This window comes from Eriocheir sinensis, chromosome 23, assembly GCF_024679095.1.
Source record: "Eriocheir sinensis breed Jianghai 21 chromosome 23, ASM2467909v1, whole genome shotgun sequence".
Lineage (NCBI taxonomy): Eukaryota > Metazoa > Arthropoda > Malacostraca > Decapoda > Varunidae > Eriocheir > Eriocheir sinensis.
In genome coordinates, this window is record NC_066531.1 from 12475894 (window position 1) to 12486159 (window position 10266).

A 10266-nucleotide genomic window follows, 5' to 3' on the forward strand; every position below is an offset into this window, starting at 1 on the left:
ATATTCATGGTTCAATCAGCTTACAAACTAACCTAACCTAATCAGTTGGGTATTTTTTGCATAATAACACAACCACTGACCTTCCAAACAGAACATACCTTTTCATTCTGTATCTGAATAGTTTCATTATGACCATTTCTGCCACAACCCCCTCTCCCTCAACAACCTAACATAACTAAACCTAACCATTCCAAACCTGCCCTGTCCTACCGAACACATCCTAACTTAACATGCCAAGTTTGTTGGGGGGGAAGAGGGGGTTGGTATAGATAGTTAAGGCATATTTGCCCTGTTTTCATTGTTTATTTATTTTTATTTGTTTATTATTTGTTTTTATTGGGGGGGGGGGGGGGGGATGCTAGGCATGCCAGACTATGGACACTTTTACAAGTACTTTATGTCAAGACTATATGGGAATGGGTAGGTTTTGTGAGAATGGTAAAGTAAGATTAAAATAATATATTTATAGCATTGGTCAAACAGATTATGGTGATATAATGTTAGATTGGAATGTACTCAAGATAATGAAATTAAGGTTAATGCTTTTATTTTTTTGTTACATATTCACATATTCATGATTCAAGTAACTTGCAAACTAACCTAACCTCGTCAAATGGGTATTTTTGTATACAAACACAACCACAGAGTTTCCAAACAGAACATACTTTTTCCTCCTGCTCCATGTGAATAGCATCATCATGACCATTTCTGCTGCAACCCCCACTCCCTCAACAATCTAACATAACTAAACCAACTCCTGCTAAACATGTCCTACCAAACACGTCCTAACCTAACATGGTAGGTCCCCAAGTTTGTTAGGGTGGAAAGGGGGCTAGTATAAGAGAGTCAAGTCATATTTTCCTGTTATTTTATTTATTCCTTATTTAGATTTTTTTTTTTTGGGCATGCCAGGCTCTCAACACTTTTACAAATATTTTATGTTAAGACTATATCTGAATAGGTAGATTTGATGAGAATGGTAAAGTAAGATTAAAATATTATTTTGATAGCATTGGTCAAACAGTTTCTGGTGATATAATGTTAGGTTAGAAGTACTCAAAAGAATGGAATTAAGATTAATGCTTTGAATTTTTTTGTATAGCTGTATTGTGTAATATCCTCCTACTTAGAGAAAAGCATTTTAGAAAATTAGGTAATGAAAAGTAGTATTTATGGCCATGTTCATAACAACTAAAAAGTTAATGTCTTATGATGCATGTAAATAAAATATTGGTACTGATTTAGCTTTCCATCACAGCATGTATTAAATGTTATTGGAGAAGTTATGGGAAATAAAAAGCATGCCATAGTGAAACGATTAAGAAACTTGCTTCACATTTATACCCTGACAGTGCCTTCCCTGGGAGTGGACCCCGTATGCAGGATGACTGAGAGGCGTTGGTACAACGTACAACACAAATCAAAGCATTGCATTGCCAAGTGCAAGAATGAGCAGCGGCAGACTGGTAATTTTTTTTAGTTGTTATGTCTTTAAATGTAAAACTTATAATAGTTAGTTTTTTATGTGCTCACAGAATGCAGCTATACTGGCCACAATGCCTTTATTTCAGCTTAAAGTTAATAAGTTCATAGCAGTGAACTGCATATTTGATATAGAAATTTTTTTAATGTTCATCTGTCAATGACTATCAATCTATCTAAATACCTTGGTTGTCTTCCCCCAGTGAAGGGTTTTAGCCAAGACAGGCACACACTTACTCACACACTCACACTCATGTACACCACTCTCTCAGCTGCACAGCCCCTGAGGGAGTAAAAAAGGCCCTCACTGTATGGGGGATTAGCTGCACAGTTCAGGCAGGGAACTTCCACACCAAGGCCTCACAGCATACACTGGTTTACCCCTGCCCACAGATACGCAGGCGCCTGCCTATATAACTATGACATTAACTGTGGTAGATAAACTGGTGTATGACATCATAGGCTGCTCGTTTCATGTATTTGAAGGGGTACCAGAGCCATTCAGCATTGACATGATGTGCTAGGGATAGGACAGCAGCAACAGTCAAGCAGCAGTGAAATATTGACTGGCCTGTATGTTTTTGGCAAAAACTTTTATATTCTTATTAAAACAATTTATTAATTACCCTTAAATTCATATTCTTTGTAGATACACACTTTATCAGTATTGCTAGAGACCATCCCAGCACATTGTTCATTACTTGTGGAAAAGATACCATTAGCTGCTCCGGCAACAGCCACTGCTTCAATATCTGCTGGACCTATGACACCAGCCACTGCTTCATCATCTGCTGGCCCTATGACACCAGCCACTGTTTCATCATCTGCTGGCCCTATGACACCAGCCACTGCTTCATCATCTGCTGGCCCAATGACACCTGCCACTGCAAGGGATGACAATGAAGCTGCTCCACCAGTCACCACCTACTTCATCGGAGTTAAGAGATGCCTTTCATAGGGCAGCAGTATAATTTTTTGATGCTGGGGCTGAATATTACTGCCTCAAGGCTATGATTTTGTCACTTTTTTTTATTACTGAGGAGGTTAGGGTGGAAGGGGTGAAAAATAATTTGTGCCGTTTTTCGACAGAAATGATTAGCAAATTCATTCAAAGCACAAAATTTACCGGAAAAAAAATTGTGTGCCATTGTGAGTGGGTTCACTTGAGATTGGGCTCCAATACGCCTCCGTGGTCTAGTGGTCAGCATGCCTGGCTTCTACGCGGGCCCAGGTTCGAATCCCGGCCTGGGCAGTCGGCGTGCAGCTCACCCAGCTGATCATCCTCCCTCTCGGGCTGGTCGATAAATGACTACCTGGGGAAACTGTGGTAGCCCGGATGTCACACTGGTCTTGTGTCCCGGGGTAATGGGCTCCCTCTCACCACAGGCTCAAGGCCCAATGTTACGGAGATGAGCACCGAGGCCACGCGCTGCTATAGCGTATGCCCCAACTTTACCTTTACCTTTATTGGCTCGACTGACAGACATGGCTTTGTATGTCGAAGGTCACTGGTTCAATCTCCACAGCCAGCACTCTCTAACTTGGATTTTTCCGAGTTCCCTAGAGCCTAGATTAATTTCTCGGTGTTAAATAAGGAGATTTGCACCGGCAACAAGTCATGGGTGTTACAAGATGCGTTGTTACAATCAGGGGCGTCATTTGGCCTTCAAAAGTGGGAGGGACATTAGGGCAGACAGTTATATATATATATATATATATATATATATATATATATATATATATATATATATATATATATATATATATATATATATAATATATTATATATATATACCATCATTAGCTTATAACACCTTTAGGCACTGATCATATTTGCATTTTATGTAGTCTGTTATGCAGGCAGGATATTCATTAGCACCTAATTAGACTCATGCTGCTCTCCAGTGCTCTCTGATGAACTCACAATCAAAGATGTAGTATACCTATATGGTAGCATTGAGTAATCTTAGGTCACTTGGTAAAGTGTTCACCTAAGTCCGACCCAAGCTGACAACATAAACCTAAGCGTGTTTGCAAGCTGAGTGTTTAGAATATTGGCATAATAATAAAAGATGCTGAAAACTGGATTCCACTACTTTATTGAATATATGAATAATTATATACTGAATTTGTAATGGAGCTAAGATAAAAAAAAAGCTTTTTCAGTGGTCATACCATGATCTCATGAAAATAATTAGGTTGACATATATGGGGAGGCGGTGGCTGAGTCGTCAAAGTAACGGCCTCGTGTTCAGGAGGACGCGAGTTCAATCCCCGCCCGGTGCCACCAAGCTGGGATTTTTCAGCCGCCGCCGAGTGGCTTAAAACTACCCACATGCTGTCCAGAAGACCACCTATCAACCCGGACTCTAGATTCTAGGATCAAAGATGAGCTCTGGGAGGGCAGCATGAGCCAATGCAAGATGGCGCCACTATAAACACTCGCCTGCGCCAGAACGGGCTGGGCCGACCATCAGGACCTACCGGAAAGAAGCCTTAAACCGACCATCAGGATCCACCTGGATGAAGCCTACCGGCGCAATGTAAAAAAAAAAAAATAATAATAATAATTAATTACTACGTATTTTGGTATGATGAACATTGCATGTTAATATCATAGCTTTGCGAGCATTGAGTAATCTTAGGTCACTTGGTAAAGTGTTCACATAAGTCCGACCCAAACTGACAACATAAACCTAAGCATGTTTGCAAGCTGAGTGCTTAGAATATTGGCATAATAATAAAAGATGCTGAAAACTAGATTCCACTAATAGAGTAATTATATACTGAATTTGTAATGAAGCCAAGATAAAAAGCTATGTTTTTCAGTGGTCATACCATGATCTCATGAAAATAAATAGGTTGACATATATAATTAATTACTACGTATTTTGTTATGATGACTATTGCACATTAATACCATAGCTTTGAATCCAATGATGAATATCTTCAAGCAAGACACAAATAGCAACAGATTGGTCATCAATTCACTCAGTATACACAATACTCCAGAAAAGTATACACTGAATTCACAATAAAGTTATTTTTCCACTTGGAACTTTGTAAACAGAAACCAAGTAACCTCGTTTTACTTCACTCATAAGTCATGATGTTCGCGATGTGGTCACCTCGACCTTTCGTTCCTCCTCCCTCACACTGGCAGACGTCTCTAACAAGCTTTCTTACCACCATTATCTCAATATGAGTAACCGGCAGCAATAATTATAAATCATATTCTAAATGACATTTTAATGTCATCTTTTTCATTTGCATGTGTGTACCTTTTTGCTATAAATAAACGTTTTTTTCCCATGTTTTGTTTTCCTTAACTCGAATATTTCACATTTTAATCAATAACAAAGGCATCAAACACTAATTGTATGTTCAAGCTATGTTTATTTATTTTTTCTGTTGACATAAACTACATCGTTTTCCTTTACACGGATCTCCACCCTATCAAGGGGAGACTGGATAAACCTCCCGACTACCTACGGGTCACTGAGGGCGGCCAGAGTTTCCATAATCACCCTGCTTACACTACTCTGGCTTACCCCCTAACTCATCACTTGAACACTGCAGCATTTTTCCTGTAGCCAAGTGCCTTTAAGTCAAAATCACTTTCAACCCCGGGGTGAGGGAATGCTCCCTTTGAACTGGATCTTGTAGCTCTCTTCTCACCAAATCAGTCACATACTCCATTCCTGCACGGTCTAATATGTATGTCTTGACAAGTTCACCATCGTTATACAGTTCCAAAGCGCCCTATCAAACTCTAAATTGCGGAGGCGGGCCATGTTGATATGGGTCTGGGTCTGGGTTTCACTATTAACTTTACTATTAAGTGTTTAGAAGTCCTCGCCAGCACACTCAAGTTAATACCAAAGTTAAGAGTAGGTATTAGGCTAATAGTTGTTGAGGATACACTTTGAGAGTGAAGTTAATACCAAAGTCGAAAGTTAATACCAAGTTTAGTATTAATAGTTGTCGAGGATACGGGCCCTGATCTCCTATCAGATCCCTGTCTTGAGTGTGTTGAGTCCCTACGTTTCGCGAAGCAAGAATTCTCGGAATGTCCTGATTGTTTGCAAAAACTACAGGTGAAAGATGCCTTACTTTGTGCCTGCAATGCTGCGGCAGTTGCGAGGGGTTGATGTTGAGTGTGTTCTTGAACCTTGACTTCTAACTCTGAGACGAAGTCAACCAACTTCCCACCCGGTTTGAAGGTCAAGGGAAGGGCAGAACGGCGGTTCTTCTCTGAAATATGAAATAAGTAAAAAAGCAACTCGAAGACTTCACCTGGTGTTTTTGCATACTGCCCCCTGAGAGCCTTTGCGCGTCTTCTAGACTTTGGACACAGTCAACCGCCAGCTGATTTGCCTCAGTCATGGCGTCCCAAATCGGCTTTGTTGAGGATTTTATTTTGGAGGGGCTCAACCGTGTGTGCGATCTGTCTAACGAAGCTTGGTTTACTCCCGCCTCCGAAGATTTTTATGAAATTCCTTTTAAAAATCTCATAGTTTACTCCAATGTCCACCGAAGCAAACGCTGAGGATTGCATCAAATTTAGTGCCCGAGAGCCTGGTAGTAACCGGGACCGAATGAATGCAATTTTATCATGATCTTCCGTAATGGAGGAATTTACGATGGCAGACTCACATAGATCTAGGAACTGTCTCGCCGAATAATCTGACTGCCGGAGAACTGTCGAAAACTAGCGTGAGTTGGACTGACCCGAATCGGTGGAGGGGGGGGGTGGAAGGTGGATTGGTAGACATTGTGACCGGTTGAGTGGGGGTTAAGTATCCCGAAGACCCCGGAGGTGAAGGGTCCCCGTTTGGAATTGAGGAATACTGAGTACCTGAACGTGAATTTACAACATTAAGATCATTGGTGCCTGAACCGTGTTCCACTTCCTCCTTACCTGAGGGACTCGTTAACTGTTTAAAGGTGTCACCGAGTTTAGCGAGAGTGTCTTTGTTCATATTATGGCTTAAATCAGTTACAATATATGAGCATATTTTAATTGCTGTAAATATTAACGTAACGCGTCTGAGTTAAAAGTTTGCGCCGTACCCCTAAAAACAAGAAGGGATGGTAAGCAAGGTGGCCGTTAGACGTAATAGAAAGTTAAGGTTATAATGTCAGGTTATAATGTAATGTTATAATGTTATGGTTATATGAAATAATGACCCAATAACGCAGCCGTTATTTGGTTAGGAAAATAAGTGAGCATGCCCTTAAAGTGCGGGTTTCTCCCGAACGGCGAAGAGAAAACGGAGCAAGGGCACACTGAGGAAGTTTGAATTAGAGCAGGGAAATCACAGTTTTACCGCTAACAGACAACAAGAAGGATCAATACCGTATGCGAATGATCGTTACTCTCACAATTACGACTGATTAACAGTGTTAGATACACTTAAATAAAAGAGTCGTGCCTCTGATGCAATTTTGCTGAGTTTGCACTTGTGAAAATATTTGGAACAGGTACAATACCGAGAATATTCAGCTGACGTAGAGCTGGTGACGAAGGATGTCGTCGCTCATGGGGTACCTGGAGCCTTTGGAGTCGCGTTGGAAGACCTTGGCCGCGGCAGGAGCGCGTGGAAGGTTGACTGATGGCGTGGAGACTGACCCCCGTAATGGCTGCTGGAAACTGCTGACGATATAGTCGGGTAGGTGTGTGGCAGGGCGGGCGACGGAACACTGCTGTCAGACGTAGGACGGCTGCGATGCTCTTGTTATTTTGAGAGTTGTGGGGGCAGCGGTTGTAGATATGGCAACCTGGGTGTGTAACCTCTTGAGAAGGCGCCTTGTAGTAACGGTGGTGGGTACTGCTTGCAGTCACCGGGAGATGTCCGCGTTTGCCCTGGTTGACTGTTTGCCGGAAGAGGTTTGGGCCGATGTTCCCGGCAGCGGCGGTGTTGCCGCTGTGTTGCTTGGAGCTTGTGGTCTCTGCGGGGAGTGCCTCCTTCTGCGTACCATGGAGGGCTTGGAGTGAGCTGGGAGTGGCTGGTTCTTGGCCTGTAGAGAGCTTGTAGAAGTGCGTAGGCCTGTAGTTGGCCTGTAGCAGGGATTTTGACTCCTTCCTTCCTTCTACGCTTGTCCCCAGATTTGTTGGTGAGTTCTTGTGGCTTGGAGCTCTTGTAGGAGAACTAGGTAGCGAAGTGGTCGGGCGCGTTGGGACACCGGCTGCCACCAAATGGTGTAACAGTGAACGCTTGGTTGCGGGGACTTGCGGGCGTGAAGGGAAACTCTTGCTGTCTTAGAAGAAATATATTCTTAACCTAAGATACAGCGTAGCGTGGGTGAGAGAGACGAGACGCTAGGTGTGTGTCGTGCGAGCTCTCTCGAAGGATTGACGAGTTAGAGTGGAAAATAATGAAGTTACAATTGGTCACGTATGTCAAGGTGACCTCTAAGCTTGATGAAATGCTTTGTATACAAACTGAGATGGTAAACACGGACAGCTGACATTCCTACAAGGTGGCGTGATCTATCTGTCGTTTTTTTTTTCCATTGTTATACTACAATTACTATAACAAGATCGTCCCACCGAGCTGAAGCAAAATGCCAGAAGCATCGCCTCTTCGGTGGGTCCAGAGGATGTACAGGAGCGATAGGACAGGAAACATAAATAAGGTTATGGTCGGAGGAACCCAACGGAGAGAACAGTTTGACAGAGTAAGCAAAAGGATTAGAGGTAAGGAAGAGGTCTATAATGTTGGGCCTGTCTCCAAAACGATCGGGAATACGTGTAGGGTGCTGAACCAACTGCTCTAGGTCGTTGAGGAGAGCAATGTTGTAGGCTTGTTCACCAGGCTGGTCTGTGAAAGAGGATGAGAGCCAAAGCTGGTGGTGAACATTCAAATCTCCCATGATGGAGATTTCAGCGAAGGGAGAGTGAGTCAAGATGTGCTCCACTTTAGAATTCAAATAGTCAAAGAATTTTACATAGTTAGTAGAGCTAGGTGAGAGATAAACAGCACAGATGTATTTAGTAATAGAATGACAATGAAGTCTTAGCCAGATGGTGGAAAATTCAGAAGAGTCAAGGTCGTGGGCACGAGAGCAAGCGATGTCGTTGCGCACGTAGGCGCAGAAGTTGCTGTCAGTAGCCTCAGTAACCTGTGTTTCGGTGAGGAAGAGAAAATAAGGTTTAGAGGAGGAGAGATGGTGTTCCACAGTATGAAAATTAGAACGAAGACCATGAATGTTGCAGAAATTGATAAGGAGGTGGTTCGAGGAGTTATCAGGACACCTCTCAAGTCGGCAGCCAGAAGGGGAATTTATGGTCCCGCCCCCCAGGCGGGGACTCCGAGGCATGGTTATTTTTCGCCATTTTGAATTTTGAATTTTGGGAAAAGGTGTGTGTGTTGTGTGAATGTAGTGTGGTGTAGAAAGAGAGAGGAACTGTCTCTAGAGAGCATGCTGAACTGCTCTCTGGTGTTGATGAGACAAAAGGGAAACGGTTAGTGAGGACATGGGAAGGGTCTTTGAAGGGCTTCAGCACCCTCCTCCCTTCCCATATATCCTCACCGGGAGTAGCTCACGCCCGTTCGGTAGGTGTCTTCCTACCTACTCCTACTATAGGATCGCAAAACAGTTCATGGTAATCCCAGTAGCTTTTAAGAGAGGCTTTTCAAATAGGCGAACTTAGGCGCCGTTTAGGATGGGAAAGAGCCTACATAGGGACTTCAGATTTGCCTGGAGTAAACCTTGAGGCGGTCTCCCTAGGGTGGACTAGACGACGCGCCCCCTAGCGTATGCCCCAATGATTAACTGATTTCTTCCTCTTCGGCACTCCAGGAGGCTTCGTGATCATCGTGATGCGCCATGAGTTCCTACAGACCGTGCCTTCCTACAAGGACAAGCTGGAGCCTTACATGGACCAGCTGGAGGCGGACGGGAAGTGGAAGAAGGTAGGGAGCACCGTTGCCAGATTATCGTACTCAGAGCATAGTATTTACCGTTTTTTGACACCTAACTATTGCCAAGAAACATCAGGAATTCACTATTTTAACGATAGATATAAATGAATCTAGTTATTGAACCTCAGGAGACAGTTTTGGGGTCGGAAGTTGGTAAATATAAGAGGCTGAGTACAACTATCTGGCAACATTGGTACAAGAAAACATTTACTTTAATCAAGGTTTCTGGCTGGCGGGGCTGTTCACTGTATGGGCGCCTGTCACGACACACTGGTATAAGGAGATGGTCAGGAGCTGGCCAGGGGGAGAAGGTAACGTATTTGAAATGATGGTCATAATTCCTTCAGGTGGAGCGGCGCATCGTCCCAAACTATATCTGTGACAAGGAGGGTCTCGTCTTCGTCTTCCGCACCACTAAGCCTGAGTGAAGAGGAAGAGGAGGGAAGGGAAAGGAGAGAGATGAGGAGGAGGAGTTATAGTTGTGCTGTGCCAAGGCCGTTTCTGTGTTACAGCCTTGGCTTTCGTCGCGGCACCCGAGATTGAGGTATGAATTTATCGTGCTTTGGCAACCTGGTGTCATGGCGTCTACGATTTGCATCGATAATATACCATAGAGGCACACGAAAGAGCTTCTTGTACATCAAACAGTATAGTCTGATCATACTCGAACGACTTATAGCCATTCAGATACCCATATTTCATCTCATTCAGGTACATAAAGTGTTATATGGCTCGCAAGTGTCGTTGCATAATGAAATTTGATGTGTTGCATGTAAATAACATGCATGATACTCGAAATAGCCTAGCATCACATTCAACAATATTATTTTACAACCAAAAAAGTCGGCGCAAGGTC

At 43.1% G+C, this 10266-nt stretch overlaps 1 protein-coding gene across 1 annotated transcript in view; it reads left to right on the forward strand.

Moving 5' to 3' along the window:
• Nucleotides 1-9865, forward strand: part of LOC127002484 (demethylmenaquinone methyltransferase-like) — a 101833-nt gene extending 91968 nt beyond the window's left edge. The window contains exons 6-7 of the mRNA XM_050868487.1: nt 9289-9401; nt 9758-9865. Coding sequence (XP_050724444.1) covers nt 9289-9401; nt 9758-9838 — 194 coding nt within the window. The 3' untranslated portion in view covers nt 9839-9865. The remainder of the gene's footprint in view (nt 1-9288; nt 9402-9757) is intronic.
• The last annotated feature ends 401 nt before the right edge of the window (nt 9866-10266 follow it).